Source organism: Tribolium madens, unplaced genomic scaffold (genome assembly GCF_015345945.1).
Source record: "Tribolium madens isolate multiple individuals breed KSU strain unplaced genomic scaffold, Tmad_KSU_1.1 Scaffold_20;HRSCAF=117;Tcas5.2_LG4, whole genome shotgun sequence".
NCBI lineage: Eukaryota > Metazoa > Arthropoda > Insecta > Coleoptera > Tenebrionidae > Tribolium > Tribolium madens.
In genome coordinates this window covers 4,773,378-4,791,204 of record NW_025400985.1, presented here as the reverse complement: position 1 = coordinate 4,791,204, position 17,827 = coordinate 4,773,378, and the positions used below count along the sequence as shown (strand labels likewise).

At 31.9% G+C, this 17,827-nt stretch overlaps 7 protein-coding genes and 1 long non-coding RNA gene across 12 annotated transcripts in view; 5 read left to right on the top strand and 3 right to left on the bottom strand.

The window, feature by feature from the left end:
• Positions 1–2,213: 2,213 nt before the first annotated feature.
• LOC123005210 (zinc finger protein 512B-like) lies at positions 2,214–3,479 on the bottom strand. Its single transcript, XM_044398868.1, has 2 exons — positions 3,347–3,479; positions 2,214–2,856 (listed from the first exon to the last, which is right to left on the bottom strand). Exons 1-2 carry the CDS (start codon positions 3,356–3,358, stop codon positions 2,308–2,310), a joined length of 561 nt encoding a protein of 186 aa, XP_044254803.1. The 5' UTR covers positions 3,359–3,479; the 3' UTR covers positions 2,214–2,307.
• A 3,543-nt stretch (positions 3,480–7,022) lies between these two features.
• Positions 7,023–8,267, top strand: LOC123005202 (glycine-rich cell wall structural protein 1-like). Its single transcript, XM_044398859.1, has 2 exons — positions 7,023–7,184; positions 7,232–8,267. The coding sequence occupies exons 1-2, from the start codon at positions 7,170–7,172 to the stop codon at positions 8,168–8,170; spliced, it is 954 nt and encodes a 317-aa protein (XP_044254794.1). The 5' UTR covers positions 7,023–7,169; the 3' UTR covers positions 8,171–8,267.
• Positions 8,268–8,357: 90 nt separating this feature from the next.
• On the top strand, positions 8,358–9,438 carry LOC123005211. Of its 2 annotated transcripts, XM_044398870.1 has the most exons (6): positions 8,358–8,389; positions 8,460–8,623; positions 8,679–8,760; positions 8,809–8,894; positions 8,942–9,095; positions 9,153–9,438. In XM_044398870.1, exons 2-6 carry the CDS (start codon positions 8,552–8,554, stop codon positions 9,266–9,268), a joined length of 510 nt encoding a protein of 169 aa, XP_044254805.1. In that variant the 5' UTR covers positions 8,358–8,389; positions 8,460–8,551; the 3' UTR covers positions 9,269–9,438. The 2 variants fall into 2 exon arrangements, with proteins under 2 accessions (XP_044254805.1, XP_044254804.1); XM_044398869.1 differs by having other exon boundaries at positions 8,368–8,623.
• Positions 9,439–10,224: 786 nt separating this feature from the next.
• On the top strand, positions 10,225–11,168 carry LOC123005625. 2 transcript variants are annotated; one of them, XM_044399460.1, is made up of 5 exons: positions 10,225–10,389; positions 10,437–10,533; positions 10,587–10,672; positions 10,725–10,878; positions 10,952–11,168. In XM_044399460.1, the coding sequence occupies exons 1-5, from the start codon at positions 10,318–10,320 to the stop codon at positions 11,047–11,049; spliced, it is 507 nt and encodes a 168-aa protein (XP_044255395.1). In that variant the 5' UTR covers positions 10,225–10,317; the 3' UTR covers positions 11,050–11,168. The 2 variants fall into 2 exon arrangements, with proteins under 2 accessions (XP_044255395.1, XP_044255394.1); XM_044399459.1 differs by having other exon boundaries at positions 10,925–11,167.
• A 317-nt stretch (positions 11,169–11,485) lies between these two features.
• LOC123005627 lies at positions 11,486–12,929 on the top strand. Its single transcript, XM_044399464.1, has 5 exons — positions 11,486–11,608; positions 11,653–11,749; positions 11,805–11,890; positions 11,938–12,091; positions 12,139–12,929. The coding sequence occupies exons 1-5, from the start codon at positions 11,552–11,554 to the stop codon at positions 12,216–12,218; spliced, it is 474 nt and encodes a 157-aa protein (XP_044255399.1). The 5' UTR covers positions 11,486–11,551; the 3' UTR covers positions 12,219–12,929.
• LOC123005626 lies at positions 12,219–13,305 on the bottom strand. 3 transcript variants are annotated; one of them, XM_044399461.1, is made up of 5 exons: positions 13,144–13,305; positions 12,822–12,999; positions 12,688–12,773; positions 12,458–12,611; positions 12,219–12,407 (listed from the first exon to the last, which is right to left on the bottom strand). In XM_044399461.1, the coding sequence occupies exons 2-5, from the start codon at positions 12,994–12,996 to the stop codon at positions 12,340–12,342; spliced, it is 483 nt and encodes a 160-aa protein (XP_044255396.1). In that variant the 5' UTR covers positions 12,997–12,999; positions 13,144–13,305; the 3' UTR covers positions 12,219–12,339. The 3 variants fall into 3 exon arrangements, with proteins under 3 accessions (XP_044255396.1, XP_044255398.1, XP_044255397.1); XM_044399463.1 differs by having other exon boundaries at positions 13,148–13,293; XM_044399462.1 differs by having other exon boundaries at positions 13,140–13,292.
• On the top strand, positions 13,205–14,020 carry LOC123005630. Its single transcript, XR_006412773.1, has 2 exons — positions 13,205–13,683; positions 13,735–14,020. It is a non-coding gene; the product is annotated as an uncharacterized LOC123005630 (long non-coding RNA).
• Positions 14,021–16,143: 2,123 nt separating this feature from the next.
• The window catches only part of LOC123005458, a 4,167-nt gene continuing 2,483 nt past the window's right edge, over positions 16,144–17,827 (bottom strand). Inside the window, exons 6-10 of the transcript XR_006412747.1 lie at positions 17,306–17,531; positions 16,987–17,031; positions 16,770–16,933; positions 16,402–16,638; positions 16,144–16,350 (exon numbers count right to left, since the gene is read on the bottom strand). The gene's annotated coding sequence lies outside the window, so the exon portion shown is untranslated. The remainder of the gene's footprint in view (positions 16,351–16,401; positions 16,639–16,769; positions 16,934–16,986; positions 17,032–17,305; positions 17,532–17,827) is intronic.

Here is a 17,827-nt window from a genome sequence, read left to right as displayed (position 1 = left end):
ATAATAAGTTCAGAGATGCATCATTTGTGTACACATTGCCTCATCACATTTCATTAATACTTAATACCATTTAATTATGCAATTTGAAACTGCCCAAATCCTGGAAATTATTAAATTTCCTGTTACAATTAACAAGTTTGAAACGATTGGAAAAGACCAAAGAACCAAACATTGGGAAACACGAGGAAATAAATTTGTATCTGGCTACAGAAACACGACACTGTTATATAATTTATTTTATATTCATATCTTTTTAAGCAATAAAATGGAGATTTCTGTCGAATGCGACTAATAAATGACGTGTTTAAATATAAAAGCGAATTTTTGATTCGTCCATGTTTTTTGAATAAAACATAAATATTAAATGTTCTACAAAGAAAAATTTGCAATCTCCTTTCTAATGCTTGTCGTATTTCTCGAAAAGTTTGGGTTTAATGTCATCCTCGATAAAAGATTTTTTAATTACTGTTAAAATAATAAGGTATAATTTACCTACCCTTCCATACATAAAAATTTTTAGTTGTTAGTTTAATTAGTTGATAGCAACTTCTACCCATACTATGGTCCAATGTTGACAAAAATAAACTCGTAATAATTTTACAGAAAGAAAAAAACCCTGTGGTATAATTTCTTTAACCTTCATATCGATTGTAATGTATTAATTATGTATTTATTTAGTACCTAGAAATTACTGTTATATTATAGAAATTCAAAGCTGTACTGTTGGTCACATAATGTTTACATTTTGTTATATTTCCCTCCCCCCCATTCAGCAGTCTTATTATTCATGTATTCTTGTAAAAGCACATTTCGAAAGAAGCTTATGCAGCTTAAAAAAAGGATCTTAATCAAAACTAAATATTTCCTAATAAAAGAGCACCAATTTTGTTTATCCTAACCATATGATCATATTAACTTAGCTGATAAAATAAAATATAAATATTTTTTTATAGCAAGAACCTCTACGTATTTAGTTGTAAAAATTTAAAAGACTTACGGTTTTAAAAAGACGACAATTTTTTCATAAATTTTTGTCTATACTTTAGAAGAAACTTTAAACAAAGTCACAAAGTTAACACTAGTCAACTCAATTGTTTTATCTACACTACATTATTGTGATATTATTTATGGTTATTACAACAAGCACAAATTACTAAAAATGCATAATTGCTGTTTAAGATTCGTAATTATCATCATGCAATTCCATATTTAAGATACACTAACATTGCTTAGGTAAACTAAATGACCAGTGATTTCTTAAGTTGTTTCGAAAACAAAATCCTTTAAAAGATTCATCAAAATTAGTGATTTGAATTATCAATCAAATTACTACTAGAACTTTTCTAAAATTTTAATATACAGAGTGTTTCACGTAATTTTACGAGGCCTGTGCATACATATTCCGATACGAACTCGATTACAAATTTTGAAAAATTGGATAATCTTCTCTAGTTTGTTCATCCTTTTAAAAATCACAACATTTTTAGTTAGTGATTAAGATAGATAAAATAGAATCATATTCATGCCGTCTCTTGATAGAACAAATGATAACTGTTTCTGAAAACTGCAGTTTATGACTATTAGTGAAACAGTGATTAGTTTGACAACTACTGTCATGGGTTTCCAAAAATTAAATAATTAAATGTGTATTTTTTGTTTCTACTGATTTGTGAATTTTGTACCTTTGGGTGCGTACATTAAGCACAAGCCTCGTAAAGTTGTGTAAAACACTCCGTATTTCTGGCATGAACGAGCAAAGAACTTTATTTAAATTCCGTCAGACGTAGTGGATCCCAACGGTAAACACGAATTTTATTTGATTGCAACGAAATGTTTACCTCCACAGTGAGTTAGAGTGAAACGAATGGACTTTAGAAGTTACAGCAAAAATAAAACCTTCTCAATTTATTCATTTATAGGTGAAGGCGAAAAATAACAAGTGCAAATGAATGCATTTTTTATTTACTATACGTAAACTATTTCAATAAAAACAGGATAATTTACTGTTTTTTATTTAAGTTTGGTGTAATTAAGTTTTCTCTCTTTTCTAAAGAATATTAATCTCGCCATTTATGTGTAGATCAAAAAAATCAAAAATGTTTTAACAAACAGAAAATATAAAAAAAAAGATTTTATTCATCTTATTTGGGATTTATTATTTGTAATCCACTTACAACTTTTAAGAAAGTTCAGATCAGGATACAGAACAACTCTTTCAGAAAATTTCCAAAATTTATTAGAAATCGCATTTTATTTACAAAAATAAATCATAATTTACATTTGTACTTAATCTATAATCGGGCCAAATCACCAGAGATGCTTCGAAACGAGGACAGGTTTAGCTACACCAACGGGAACAGCATAGGGCTGCGGGACCGGAACTCCAACATGTTTGACAACAGGCACATGGACAGGTTGTGGAACAGGAACGGCTACAGGACGATCAACAGGAACAGCAACGGTTCTCTCCACAGTGACTGGATAGGGCCTAGGTACCGGCACTGGTACAGGACGATCCACTGGAACTCCTACAGGGACTCCCACTGGCACAGGGACTGGTCTGTCCACTGGTACGGGATGGGGCACCGCGACTGGAACTCCCAGATTCCTAGTAATGGTTGTATGAGTATGGGTGTGAGTTCCTAGATGGATAGCGGGGGCGGCTACAGCAACGGGCCCTCCAAGACCAACGCCTCCAAGACCAACATCGCCAAGGCCAATTCCGTTTAAGCCTAAACCACCATCCAGTCCATCGTGGATGCCCAACCCTAACACACCTCGTTTTCCCACAGTCTTTTCTTTAACCGGAACTGCTTTTTCCGCCCAGGTTGCCCCAATGACAAGGCATAAACAGACCTGAAAAAGCGTGCTGTAAAACGTGCTTTCAAGGACGTATTAAAATTCAGAATTTGTACTAAAAAAATTAGAATTGGAGGTACGATGTGTGAATTTGGAGAATCACTGAATGGGTGAAAGCGATTTGTTTGCATAGTAAAACACCTTGCACTAGAAATTGCGTAAATGTGAGAATAGTTTAGTGTCTTATAAGGATTTAAAAACTTAGTGGGCCAAATAACGAGGTCGATTAAGATGGAATACGAGAATTTCCTTACTCTGTAAAAGGATATCAGTTTTCTAGCAATGCGACATTTGTTAAAATTAATTGGATCTCGAGAATTTTTACGCAGTTAGGTAATGCCAGATTTTTCTTTAGTTTCTTAATTCACACTAATTAAATAAGAGGTAAATAGCTGTAATAAAAATAATTTAGTGAATCTGATTTGCCACATCATTTTTTCCAAATTTCCCTTATTATTTTTTTTAATAATTTTTTTAAATTACATACCAAAGCTCTCATGGTGTTGAAACACAGTAAGAATAGAATAACAACAGGGTGTGATAACTAACTGGAATGTTCTTGTTTGCCGATATATAGTAATCCATAACAAACCCCCACTAGATCAGTCTTGCAATAAACGGATTGTCCTGTTCAGGGATATCTGATAATATACTTTCTCTGTACTATCATACTAGTTCCAGTGGCAACTTCATCATTGTTTTGCAATAAGCTGCGTTTTCCATGTTAATATTGCTTCCGCTATAAAGTCGATCAAACGGTTTTTTGTCCATTTTAAGTCAAATCTTATGTGAGAAAATTTCAAATAATCATCACTGTTTTCTATATCAATCAATACCATTAAAAGCCCATGTATTATAGAAAACCACGTGCAGAGACTTAAATTATAGATGAGATTGAAATTGCACCGGTGATATGATGCTTCATGCTGTAATTTTACACAATTATTGTGACTCATTATTTTATATTATGTAGGCTGACAAGTGGAAGACTTAATAACCAGAATAATTTCAAAGTCGCTTATACATATAAATAAATCAAATCTTTTCAGAGTTTTCAGTGGTATTCTGTATTCCTCTCAAGAATTGTTAAAATTGCTTGTGCGAAAGCAGCTTTTCTTCTCTATTCAAATAATTAATTAATTGTCTAAGACCACCACACTTTTTGTTTTGGAAAAACTAGTACCTGTCTCCCAAATCTTTCAAGATATCTAAGATAACCATTTTTTTAAATTTGTTTTGGGCTCCGAGATTTTACGTGTAAAAATTCAAAGTCAGTTTTCTTGAAGCAAAACTATGTCTCTTATGTTTCGAAATTAAAGTGCCAACGGCATTTCGTATGCTTTTAAATATTTGATATTTTCCTTGTTTCCTAATCAATTAATGAGAGAATTTTATTAATTGGTTAATAAGGGTTTATTTCTCCATCACATAAATTGTGTTCTTTCAGTTGTTGAATTATACATAAATCAATTAATATTGTCTTAATCTGAGACTAAATCTATTTAAGGAAAGAAACGATAACGGGTGCACAATCAAACATAGAAATTTTCGTGTTTAAAGCGCATTATTTATTTAGTTTGACAAGAAAAAAGATCAGGTCTGAAAGAAAGTTGTTCCGAAAATTCTTCAGATTGTTAAAAATCGCTTGCAAATTGCTGTTTAACCACGCACTGTATAAATCACTCCGAGCCACCTCGATTCCGGATTTTTTTGTGAGTGATTTACGACAGAAAAAGTCATGTGTTCTAGATCATGTCAAAGATAAATTAACAACAGAAATTAAACCTGCACTTGATGCACTACACTTTACGAACTATTCCCTCAGGTGCTGCAAATCTGTCTCATATTAGCAAAGTTTTATGGCAATGTCTGAATTTCATCCAGAGATGAATTCATGGCAGAAAGGCGCCAGAATGCATTTCACAACTTGCACACGGACTAAAAATATTTGTTTCTTAATACTAATTAATTAATGTCTATGTCAAAGCACGAAAAAACATAAACGTAACCTTGCATCATTTTTCACGTTTGCTTATGTAATAAATGCGTGTCGCTTATGTAAAAATGAAACAAGTTCACTTGCATCTAACTAAAATTGTGTGTGAAAGTGTTATTGTTGAATTTATTAAGCAGTAGATATATTATCATATTTTTATAACCACCTGAAGGATTTAATGGACACGAACGATTAAAAACTCCTATTACAGAAAAGCATCTGATTTCATGCAAGTCTTGTTTTCGTGTTTTACGTAATGTACTCGATATGTGACTAAAACGTAACAATATCCAGTAGCGAGTATTACTTTCATCTGTAATTTTCATACAACACTCACTTTACGATTAATTAAAAGTTCACTCAAGTCATGACCATAGTTTTATCGGATTTATCTACAACCTACATATAAATCGTGAGGCCACTGTCGCAAGAAGAGGGTGTTTCGCCCTTTTTTCATTATACTAATTAATTTATTACAACTGGAGATGGAAATTCCATTTCCTGATTGATTTAATGTCAAGGTTGAAAATTATTGTTTTCCTGAAAACTGTTTCCAGTGTGCTCTGAAAAGCAGTTACTTGCATTGCATACAAATAAATAATTACGGATTTTTTACGACATTTATTCATTTAAAATTCTTCTTGTGTACCGCGCTTTCATTCCACCTACAATCAATAATCCTGACTATTCATTGTTAATAATTAAAAATAAAATGAGGTAATAAATGGTCAATTTAATTCCAGTTGACTACATTGAATCCTGAAAATCCCAAACAGGACGTATTTATACGATTCGGTGTTGAGTGGTGACAGTGAACGTGAACAGTTACCAATCACGTAGCCATGAATTAATCATATTTGTATTTAATTGAAGTGTAATTATTTAAGAATGCCTGGTTTCTGCAATATTCAGTTAGATATAAAAATAAATATGTACCGATATATTGCAAATTGCAGTCATTTCATTCGTTCGTAGTAGCATGTTTACCTACTTCTTATCAATTTACATAACTGTACCAAGTACGAGTATAATAATTATTTTGTGCGCACTTGAATCACTTTCAATCACAAGTTCACTGTGAATGCTTTTTTCGAAAAATGTTCGTGTTTATTGGAGCGCAAACCCAATATTTTTTTCACCGATTGGAGTTAAAGCTAGGCAACCCATAATTCGCATATTTTTTTAGCTTAATCGACGACTTATATGTGCTCCAAACGCCGTACATTACATCACTTGCTCCACATCTTCTACGACTATTTACATAAATGGTATGTTGAGTCGTAAATACCTGGTCGAAATGGCTTTCTGAATGTAATAAATTATCGCAAGTAAATCACTAACGAGATTAAGCAAGTCACACATGACTGAGCTTTGACAAAGCTTCACTTAAAAATTGCTTAAAAAGAATAACCTTTAACATTTCTGCAATTTTTACATAAGCAGAACACGATTGACAAAATTTTTGAATTGCAAATTTTGCAATTTTTCATTTCACATTAATAAAAAGGTGCATGTCCGGTAGGTGTTAAAATAATTACCGGTAATAATTTCTTTGACATTTTACTGAGTTGCAGAACACCCACATTAAGAAAATCCTTGGCAAAATCTGTAATTGTTTCAATTGTGGAAAAATTGCTCGTTTTAGAGAATTCAGTTTCACAATCGCAGGGCCCACTCCTAGCACATCTTGTCATCGTTTATATAATCTAATAGTTTACATTTTAAAAATTAAATCATCCATTTAAATTATCATAATTAATTTTAAGAGAAAAGTTATCAAAATCTTGTCCGCTTTATAATGAGAAACGTAAATGTCAAATCGGGTCTTTGATTTAGATACTCGAATTTGCAATTAAATGGTAATAATGTTACTTATCAGTGATGCTTGTATTTTTATTGGTAGAAAGTCTAAATGTTTCAATCCAGTTACGTCTATTAATTTATGACTCTTCGTATCGACATTGTGAAACTGGTTTTGTTTTCGTGTGGACCCTTAAATTTAGACAATAAGATATGTGCGAGTTGTTTTTATGCCGACTTGAATATATTGCGAGACACTTTTCGTAATTAATTATTCAAAATGACAGAGAAAGGTGAAGACGTTTAAAAAGAATAAAAGTGACCCGAAATTATGATACTGTAAATTATGGTTAACCTTCCGGTTACGCATATGTATCAGTGAAAGTTAAAATCCTAAGATACATCTCATAATCTAAAGTCCCTGCCTCACACAAAGGGGGGCAAACCTCCACATCTGTATAAAAGTCAAAAATCGGTAAACCTTCGGCACATTCACTTGAGACACGAGATAACAATGAGGGCATTCCAAGTAAGACATTTATTAAGTGTGTCACCCCTTTACCTTTTTATTTCCAGATTTGTACCCTGGTACTCACCGTTCTCGGTACCATCTCTTGTGGAGATGTTAAAAAAGATAAAAGAGGCGTTTTGGGATTAGGGTACGGAGGATTGGGACATGGGTCCGGGATCGGATACGGCGCCGGATTAGGCCATATTGGGTCCGGGGGCTTAGCCTTATCCGGAGGACATGGGTCCGGGATCGGATATGGCTCCGGGATTGGGTATGGCGCCGGACTAGGCCATATTGGGTCCGGGGGCTTAGCCTTATCCGGAGGATACGGTTATGGAGGTCTTGGAGGCCTTAGCAGTGGTTCCATTGCTCTTGGTGGTCTTAGCGGCGGTTCTATTGGTCTCGGTGGTTTAGGCGGCGGTGGCTTAGGCGTCATCGGAGGCGGCACCAACACCGTCACCACGATCAATCGAGCTGTACCCATTCCGGTACCACAACCCGTTCCCGTAACAGTCAACCGTCCCGTTCCCGTCCCAGTACCACAACCATTTGCCGTTCCGGTACCACGACCCGTCCCTGTCGCAGTTCCCAGGCCAGTACCAGTGACGGTTACCCGCACCTATCCCGTCGAAGTTCCTCGTCCCGTTCCAGTACCTCAACATGTGCCAGTACCAGTTTCGGTACCACATCCGGTGCCAGTTGCCGTTCCACAACCTGTCCCAGTGACTATTCCTCAACCTGTTCCAGTTCGGATACCAACTCCTGTAGCCGTTCCAGTTGCCCAACCCGTCGCAGTCAGCTCCGGAATCGGACTTGGTTCTAGTTTAGGATATGGGTCTGGAATCGGGCTTGGGTCCGGAATTGGACTTGGGTCCGGATACGGACTCGGAGGCGGTTATGCTAGTTCCATAGGATACGGTTCCGGATTGGGACATGGAGTTGGGTTGGGCTCTGGAGCTATCTTGAGTGGAGGGCACGGAATTGCTCTCGGAAAAGGATGGTAAAACGTCTGTGAATATTCATCTAAGTCTCATGTGAAATAATTTAGTGTAAATACGTTATACGTAAATATATATTTTTACAAAAAATCGTAGTTTCTTTTAAACCAAAAGTTACCACACATAGTTTTGAGTTGCCCTATTAGGATAACTTTTCTTGGGGTAGTTTTTTTTGTTTGTGAATATATTTTTACTACGTATCCTGAGGCAAAATTATCTATATAGGTAGGTATTTTATAAGGTCACAACGACTTATTGAAAATGCGTAAAGATGCTCAATTTGGCGGTGTTTTAGATAAGATAGGAGTCAATTTGCGTCAATGAGATTAAATTTTGAAAAGAGTTCTAATCGGCAATATTTATTTGGTAATGTAAGATCTTAACAATATGTTGTTTAAGATTTTCAAAGTTGATGAATCGTCGAAAAGTAGTGCCTTTAGGGTATCTATATTTAATTTGGTATGACAAGTTCAAATATTAGCGATAATAAAAAACTACATTTTTTTTACAATAGGGGTTAACAGTGTTATTAACAGCAACATTAATCGGTTTTGCTATTAGCGTTTTCTATTATTATGGTGGAATCGAAGCAACACGTAAGTATTTTTCTTAATTATTATAAAAAATTAGAATTTTTTTTTTAGATGTGAGCAGATTAATTTTTGTTGAAGTCGCATTAAATTGCTTATTTTTTCCATTTGGCATTTTACTAATAATCGGAGTAAAAAAAGTATGTCTTAAGTCACATTTATAATTTTTTTAAAATTATAATTACAGGACAAATACAAATGGATTAGTATTTGGATCAAGGCTAAAGTAGTTCAAGCTTCTTACATCTTTTTACTAAATTTTGTTATGCAATTGTATATTACTGTATCGCTAAATGTTGGTGATGGTTTAATTGTATTGGTTTATACTCTAGTAATTGAAGGTAATTTTGACATGAAGGTAATTAATAAAATACAACTGATTCGATTTAATATTTCAGCATTTTACATGGAAAACATTGTTTATATGAATAACTATCAACGGAATAGACAACCCAAAGATGAGGATATTCCAGTTCCTAATCAAGTCGTTAAAGAATTTGTGATCAAAGTTTAAAATATTGCAAATATGAAGAATGCCAATATAAGAAGACTACTAATTGTTATTTAAAAAAATGAGTAAATTGCAAGATTTTATAAGGTGATTGGTTTCGATAATTTTAATGTATTGTAGCAATTTTATGAAAGTAATCTCATTTTTTATATTAAATCTTATTATATTTTTCACTTCTACATTTAATATTTTCCCTTTACCTCATTTTTTTAACACTGAAATTAAGACGAACTCATCATGCTATTCGAGTATGTCGGTACTTACAACATTTATCAAGCGTACGGGAAAGCTAAAAATATAAATTTGCAGAATTCTTATCTCGATCAATGTACAAGGTGAATTTGCAAATAATGTAATGATTCACAAAAAGTAATTAAGATAAATAAAACAGTATTTTTGTTAAATAATGAATTAAGTAGTCAAAAAATTTAAATTTAATAATATTTAATAAATAGTTAAAAACGCATATTATTTTCAATAATTAACAGTTTGTTGTGTTTGAATTTTCTTTTTTTTTGTGATTGCAGATAATGTACTTAAAATATCATATCTACTGATACCCAGTTTTGGGTGGTTTCCAAGTCAAGAGTTTACCAATAATAATAAATTGAAAAATTATTTTGTTAAAATGAAAACGCTTTAAGTCCTTGACGGTTATCTTATTTTGGTTATTGTGATAGATTACAATTTTTTTATCTAAAATTAATATTGTGTAGACATTTTTTTGTAAGAACAGTTTTGTACAACTACAATGACTGAATTAATCCTTAGTATCTTAATCTTTAGTAATGCATCATTATTCACAACAATGTACATATTATTAAAAAGACTTCTGAAACCGTACAAATTTATATATAGCAACTAAATCAAACGATCGACTTAAACTAACATACATATCATCCATATCTTATCTTTATCAGGATTGAACAATAAGAGATAATCTTTATCATCAATCTTGATTAAATAAGTCACATAATGCGTCACTACGTAAAATTCTGTAAGAAATTGCAATTAGGTACATATTTCCATAAAAACTGAGTATTTGACACAACATGTTGTTGTGGTACTCATCATTCTTCAAACATGTAACTTCATGGTGTTATGGAACAGCCGTTGTTCAATTCGTAAGTGTAATCTTTATTTAAAAATAAAAACCCATTTTTAGAAATAGGTTGCCTTTTTATTTATATTCCTGGGGGTATCTTATTTGTCCACTTTGCTAGAAATTGACTACAGTGATGACGAAACAACGGAAATTATTTCAAAATGTAAGCACAAAATTAGAAAAGTATCGATAGAATAAAAATTTTCCTTGTTTTAGATGAAAAATACGTCGTTTTGGCGTCATCACTTTACATGATTGTTCCTTTCACGTTTTCTACTGTGTTCCTTTTTGGACTGTTCAATGTGAGTAATAAAGTGGAATATTAAATTTATTTAAAGCCGTTATTGATTTTAGAAAAATCCTGTTATCTTGAAAATATTTATGATTGAAAGTTTGATTACCTGCTTTGTTATCTTAATCGTTGTTATTGGATCGGGAATATTTCTAGCTGTAAAAGGAACACAATATGTTGCTTACAGTTTAATAGTTGTTGGAATTATACTTGAATGTGAGTGTAAATTATGTATTAATAATCATCAATAAGTTTTTTTTAGTATTTTTGGCTCATGGTATTTTCTTAGCTTATGGGGCAAGAGATTTTTATTTACAAAACTGTGATAACAGGAGTAGTGTAAATTCAAAGAGCAACCAAGAAGATCCAAATGTTTGTGATAATTAATACATTATGGTTTATATTTAATTTTTAACATAAATAAGAAATTGAGACTGAAATTTTTTGTAGTTTATAAGAATTAAAAGTGTCTGCTAACTAGGAAAACTTTTTTATTTTTGAATTTCTAGCATCCAAGGCAACATAGTTGCCAACCATAAAAATAAAAAAAATTGTAAGTGTCAAAATGGATGTAATTCTTAGAAAAAAATAATACTAATAATTAGCATAATAGCGATTTTTTTATTTGTCATGAAAGCACCATCTCTAGAAATCGCTGTTATCTAACCGTTTTTGGAATTTCTTTTAAATGTTCCTGGTTTACCAGGAAAGAAAAAAAAAAGCAATGGCCGAAACAATCATAAAAATTCAAAACAATTAGATTTATTGAATAAAAAAGTGTGCAAAATATTATTTATGTCAGATTATTTCTGACTTCTGAAACCTGTCATGAAACCAAGATAACATTTGTCAAAATCAAAAATTGTTCTTTCATTTATGCCAAATTATAATGTTCTTATTTAAGCACACAACTGAGAACTGTTGTAAAGTTGCAGCTTTGCAATTTGTAAGTTTTTGATTGTTTTAATTAGATTTAATTTTTTTTAATAGGTTGTGTTTCTAATTGTTTTCCTAGTACCGTCTTACTTGTCATTATTCATTGAAATAAAGAAGAACATTAGCGGAACAATGAAAGTAAACTTCCAGTGTAAGAATAATTATTAAAGAATTGCTAGTTTAGTATAATGGTTAAAATTTTCTAGTTGAAAAATATGCCTTAATGGCGTTATCACTTTATATGATAATACCTTTGACGTTTTCGCTTATATTTTTTATTGGAGTGTTACATGTAAGTATTAAAGAATTCTAAATGATTAATTCGATATTTATTTTCAGAAAAATGCTTTTTATATATTAACTTACATAATTGAATGTTGTTTTACTAGTATTGTCGTATTCTTTATGACTGCAGTAGGGCTGTATATAATAGCAAACAAACTAACTTGCTCTACTGGCTACAGCTTGTTTGTGATTGGAATTTTTCTTCAATGTAAGTTTTGGACTATGTGGAAAATTCGTAAAACGCATCTGTTTTAGTAATTGTGACTCATGGAATAATTGTAGCCTCTAAAGAAAGAAAACAATTGAGAAAAATCAATGATAATCTTAATCACTAATTGTGTAAATTATATGTCTTTATTGCAACTACTTTAGTGAAATAAGTTGATTACTTTAAAGTAATTTGTCAAATAAATCTAAAACTAGTGTCAATACATAATACTGTGATTAATAAAACATTTAAAAGTTTAAACTCTTGAGGTGTTTGTAGAAACTGTGCACTGCAATAATGTTGTAAAGAGCAATCACTGAAAACAAAAATAATAACATTGAGACAAAAACAAAATTAATAACTTACCCGACACAATAGCTCCAATAATTAGGTGGCCAATAATGAAAAATGTAGCGTTATGTCCCGAATGATGAATAATAGCAACAAGAATTGAGATTATGTACACAACTATTGCAACAGGATTGAATATCAGCCAAGGTACCAATAATACTGGTCGGTTCTGGAAAAAGGTATTTTTTTCAGATGCAATTAATAATGCAATTGCAATGCAATTAATAATTAATTACTATACTTACTGTCTCAGCTCCAAAAATGATTAAAATTGAAAGAATGCACTGTACAGCACTTGCAACAGCAATGATAATTAAAAGACAGCGTAAAACTAAAAAAAAAATTCTAGAGAGAGAGTCGTTGGCAGAAAAAATCTCACCGCTTATATCCGGTACAATTCCGGGATCAGATATCTCCAGTAATTCGTGTGGATGTTCGGCGTAGGCTGCTGATAAAATCAAGAACATGAAGGAAATAATACTTTGAACAACGCCAATAATAATGGTTCCATGTTTCAGGCTGAAACCACAACAGTTGGAAATTTCAGGAGCCATTTTCTGGAAGGAAAACCCAAGGTTTTACCAAAAGAGAAATTTTACGGTTCGCAGCCATATTGCGGATATGTAGATTTAATATTTTGCAATAATACAAACAAACGTGTTTGTAATTATGAATCAGTAAATATGAATAAACATACTCACGTACAAAAACACAATATCACAGTTTTTTAATCACAAAGTTATTGCAAACGTGGAAGGAAAATATCCGCGAGGTTTTTAGTCGCACTACTGGCAAATACTGTTATTTTGCATCAAGAACCATTGTGTGAAAGTTTGTTACCTGCGGACGTATGTTGAGGATTGACTCGGGTTACGGATGATGACGAAGACCTTGGAAAGTTGTTCCAAACAATAATCAAGTAATAAATATTTTGGTTTGGAAAATGATAATTGATAAGTCTAATGACCGTAGCCGACAACAATGTTGTGCAAAAATGTTGCGTCTTTGCCGAAATATTGATTTTATGTTAAATATGAGTTTAAACTATTTTTAGGAAGCCTTGAGTTAAGTTTAAACTTTCTTTTAAATCGTATTTTAAAATCGATAAATCACATCCATAATTTTATTATTTCGAATCGAGTTCAAGTATATCCAGTTGACGTATTTAAAGAGTATGATATGAGAATGAACCAGTTTTGTTTAATCCATTGATCAAGAAAGTGACCACTATGAATTTAAAAGTGTGTATACTTATATTTATATTAATTCTTTTTCATCAGTTATGTTTTTAGGTTTTTCTTTATTTTATTTTTTTCGTGCTAATGGTCGGTGGAACTCAATCAATTTTAAGAAGTAGACGCGGATTGCATTTACATTTTGGCTCCTCTAAACACCATGTTGTCCACCACGTTCATAGTACTCCTGTTGTACACACCTATCATGATCCTGTACCAGTTATACACACCACTTACCATCATGTAGCACCAGTCGCTGTACATCACCACTACTTAATTTAAATTTATTTATTATTTATTTATTTCAACTGCTATAGTATGCTATAATAAAGTTTTAAAGCAACAAATGTGTATATTGTTTGCCTCATTAATCATTTAAAATATACAACATGTCTGAGAAATAAGTACATTACTTTTAATCACGTACAGAACTTGTTAAATGCAACATTTTTTTATGAACCATCTTTCAAAAACGCAATAGTTATTAAATTAAAATTGCAAATCGTTTTCCTGTAAAAGATCGTACCCGCGTATGGTGGGTGGCGTCGCACACATACATATAAAACTATTATATACTACCCCAAAAAATCAAAGGAACAAAAAAATTTCCTAAATTCTTTGGTGATTTTTGAAAGGCTGTAACTCATCAAAAAATGGTCGTATCTAGATTTAAAACAAAACATTTTGAAGTTTTAAGTTTCTAGTTTTGGGATCTTTTGGCAAATATTTTTTCTGTGCTACGGTTATCAAGCAATTCTAGGTAATAGCGCGAGAAAGAAAATCTAAATCTAAATTTTTATGTTTTTGTTTTTGGTCCAGACGTGGGGATTTTTTTTAAGTTAAGTCAATGCATAGGCCGGATAGCATGTTTGTTTACCTTTAATACGCTTTTTTCATATTCTCTTTACGTCAATTTGTCGCTGAGATATCTGACTTTAAGTGAAAAAGGATCCTTTTGTCTTTGATCATCGATATCTCAGTAACCAATGACCACACAGAGAATATAAGGGTAGTGTCAAAAACTGGAATAAATGTCTTATAATAGAGTAAGAGCCTGCGGTCGCCATTTTATAAAAGCTGAAAATTTGTCAGCACACACTACCAACACAGGTAGAAACGATGGGCAAGTATGAAGTTTGGGTCGTCATGGCTTTGGGAGATACAGGTAACAAAGAAGAAAAATACCAACTTAAATTTATTAAATAAAAAAGCGTAATTGTTTTATAGTTTCTTCGGAGATATATTACAACCCTTTGTCAGACACCCTTAAACTTTAATAAATTTTGACTGTACTTACGTTACTATAAAAGCTGAATTTTATACATGTTACTTGGACAACTATTAGAAGATGTTTTCTGTCAGTAACCAGACAGTTTCAACAGTTCTACCCTCGGCCAGACAAACATATAGGCCTCCCATGATGATTCTGGGTCAAAACTGAATCACATTTATTTTACTTAAAACTTAGAATTTAGCACTTAGAACTGTCAAAACTGCCTGGCTAATGAGAAAACATCTTCTATTAGTTACCCAAGTAGCATGTATAAAATTCAGCTTTTACACTATAACGTAAGTACAGTTACAATTTATTAAAGTTTAAGGATGTCTGACAAGGGGTTGCTACGAAGTTAAGTGTCTGGAATGGATGAGGTGATTTCTAATATTATTCCGAAGAAAATTAAAGAAAATTACGCGTTTTTATTTGATAAATTTAACTTGATAATTTTTACCTCTTTGCTATGTGTTATTTCCCAAAGCCACGATGACTCAATCTTCATACTTGCCCATCATTCCTACCTGTGTTGGAAGTATGCGCTGACAAATTTTCAACTTTTATAAAATGACGAAGGTCTGGCGACCGCGGGCTCTTAGACCATAAGGTCCTCTTATGATTTTTTAGAAAAAAAATTTTTTTTTCACTTTTAACATTGATGTAAAGAAAAGAGAAAAAATTAAGTTTTTGCGTTGACTTAGTAAATCTACCGCGTATTTACTAATACTATGCACAGGCGAGAAAAGAATTATTTCTATCCAGACGGCGATAGAAATATATGTAGTCGTTGTTGATCTTGTAAACAATTTTAAAAAATACTTCTTATTCGATCCTCAAGTGGGCTTTCTCAGGTGAAAATAAAAACTACTGAGGTAATCCGAAAGTACAAGTTTAATAAAAAAAATACACGATTTAATATAATAGTTATTTATTGTAAGAGTGTGTTAGGTAGCGTTTTATCCACGCAAGAAGGTTTAACCGCGAGAACGTCAATTCGAGCGGTTAATTTTCTTAAGTGGATAAAACTCGACTAACACACGACTGCAATATAACGTTTTATCCAAGATCACAGTCCCAAATTATTCCAAACTTAATTAAAAATTAAACTGACATTTAAACGTCACGCCAAATGTGCTTTCGGTTAAACGTAGTAAGCTGTTACGCGGTGCGCTGGTTACTAACAGTGGAATAATGTTACTTTATTCCACTAGTGGATAAAGTGGTACTTGATATGCATATAAAGTGTGGAATAAAGTCTCTTTATAGAGTGATTGTGGATAAATAAAATTTTTCTAATAATAGTTTTAATTCAGTCTTTCCTTATGCATTGGTTTGAATTTGGTAAGGATGCTGTTGTTGTTGTTTTGATAACCATCTCCCATATCTGGAGGAAATTGATACTAAAAATTAATATTATAAAAACATGTACATTTTAATGAGTTTTATTCTACCTGTAACAAGAATTAATTTGATTTTCACTATATTGACCCATCTGATAGTCGATGAAATAAACGCTAAAAATGAGGCTAGTTCCACAGAAAAAATTACTAAATAAACGATTTCCATGATAAACCATATTTTACATAAATGTACCAATCCATAGTTCGAAACTTTAGTAAGCATATAAAGATTTGAAAAAAACTGGGCAATATGTAAACCAATAATTGACCACAGTATAATTTTCCCATCTATAAATAAATATTACAAAATTTATACTTCTCTACTATAAACATCTAATAAAATTGAATCTGCTTCGAACATTAAAAATTACAGTTAGGTGTTACAATTTTATGACGATTTTTGTAAAAAAAAAACTTACCAAAAGATGGCTCGTAATATAAATCAGTGGCAAAGCAAGCAATAATAATTGCTGTGATAATTATTCGTACACTGTAGAAAACTATCCAACTCTTTTTGAGACTGAAGGAATGGTAGTCAAGCGAAGAGGGTAAAACAGTTATTTTACCAGAATTATTATTAGAACTGATAAAAAAAGAAATCAACATTTGTAATAAATCATTATTATTATTAGGTACCTTTGTGATTCAACTACTTCTACCATTTCGAAACAGTTGTTCTTCCTAGAACCAAATCGATAGTAATTTTTAACAGAAGTGGAAGAATTGTGGTATTATGGTAATCTGATGGCTACAATTGCTAACAAGTCTTTTTTTGAAGTTAATGCATTTCAAAAATCTACCAAATTCACAAATTAACAGATTCACTTCACCTTCCCTCTTTGAAATTAACAAAAGTTTATAATGGAAATTTGCCGCTTGAAAATAAACATTTTTGAATAATCCCATTTCTGAGAGTTTCTGCTAGTTTCTACTAATTTTAAATAGAAATACGTACCTGTTGGAGTACAACACTTGTTTTAAATATTTGTTCTAGGAATGTGAATAAAGAGAACTTAGAACACTGAGAAGCAAGTTTTGGTTGCAAAATTCTTGTGAGAAATCTTTTTAAGAATAGTGGAGAGCTAATTAGTGGAACCCCGATAAAACTAAAACCCAATATCATTGTTTTGTGCTCAATAATCAAGGTCGAGAATGCATTGTTAATTGTAATATTCCAGAACCTAAAAATAAATTTTCAATTCGGGAAACCAATAGGTACATTAGAAATTTAGTCAATTTATTAGAGCAAATGGCCCTTTGTTTCAATTGTGAATAGTGTTCAAATAGTTATTTACATTACAGCGTATTAAGTTTTAATAAAACTAAACGCTGCAAAATACCTAACGCATAAATAATGTACAAACCTTTTTGGCCGAAGACCGTTAACATTTAAATTACATTTTTCAAAATTCTTTTTAGTGTTTGAGTTTTGCAAAAAAAAAATTTTTTAATGGCAACCTACTGTTACATTTTTTTT

Coding starts and splice junctions, on each gene's coding strand:
- LOC123005211 (XM_044398870.1), top strand. CDS start 8,552: ATGTTGTTTAAGATTTTCAAAGTTGATGAATCGTCGAAAAGTAGTGCC. Junction 8,895..8,941: donor TAATAATCGGAGTAAAAAAA/GTATGTCTTAAG, acceptor TTATAATTACAG/GACAAATACAAATGGATTAG. Junction 9,096..9,152: donor TTATACTCTAGTAATTGAAG/GTAATTTTGACA, acceptor TTAATATTTCAG/CATTTTACATGGAAAACATT.
- LOC123005625 (XM_044399459.1), top strand. CDS start 10,318: ATGTTGTTGTGGTACTCATCATTCTTCAAACATGTAACTTCATGGTGT. Junction 10,534..10,586: donor AACGGAAATTATTTCAAAAT/GTAAGCACAAAA, acceptor TCCTTGTTTTAG/ATGAAAAATACGTCGTTTTG. Junction 10,879..10,924: donor TGTTGGAATTATACTTGAAT/GTGAGTGTAAAT, acceptor AGTTTTTTTTAG/TATTTTTGGCTCATGGTATT.
- LOC123005627 (XM_044399464.1), top strand. CDS start 11,552: ATGTTCTTATTTAAGCACACAACTGAGAACTGTTGTAAAGTTGCAGCT. Junction 11,750..11,804: donor AATGAAAGTAAACTTCCAGT/GTAAGAATAATT, acceptor AAAATTTTCTAG/TTGAAAAATATGCCTTAATG. Junction 12,092..12,138: donor GATTGGAATTTTTCTTCAAT/GTAAGTTTTGGA, acceptor CATCTGTTTTAG/TAATTGTGACTCATGGAATA.
- LOC123005626 (XM_044399461.1), bottom strand. CDS start 12,996: ATGGCTCCTGAAATTTCCAACTGTTGTGGTTTCAGCCTGAAACATGGA. Junction 12,774..12,821: donor AATTGTACCGGATATAAGCG/GTGAGATTTTTT, acceptor TTTTTTTTTTAG/TTTTACGCTGTCTTTTAATT. Junction 12,612..12,687: donor TCATTTTTGGAGCTGAGACA/GTAAGTATAGTA, acceptor ACCTTTTTCCAG/AACCGACCAGTATTATTGGT.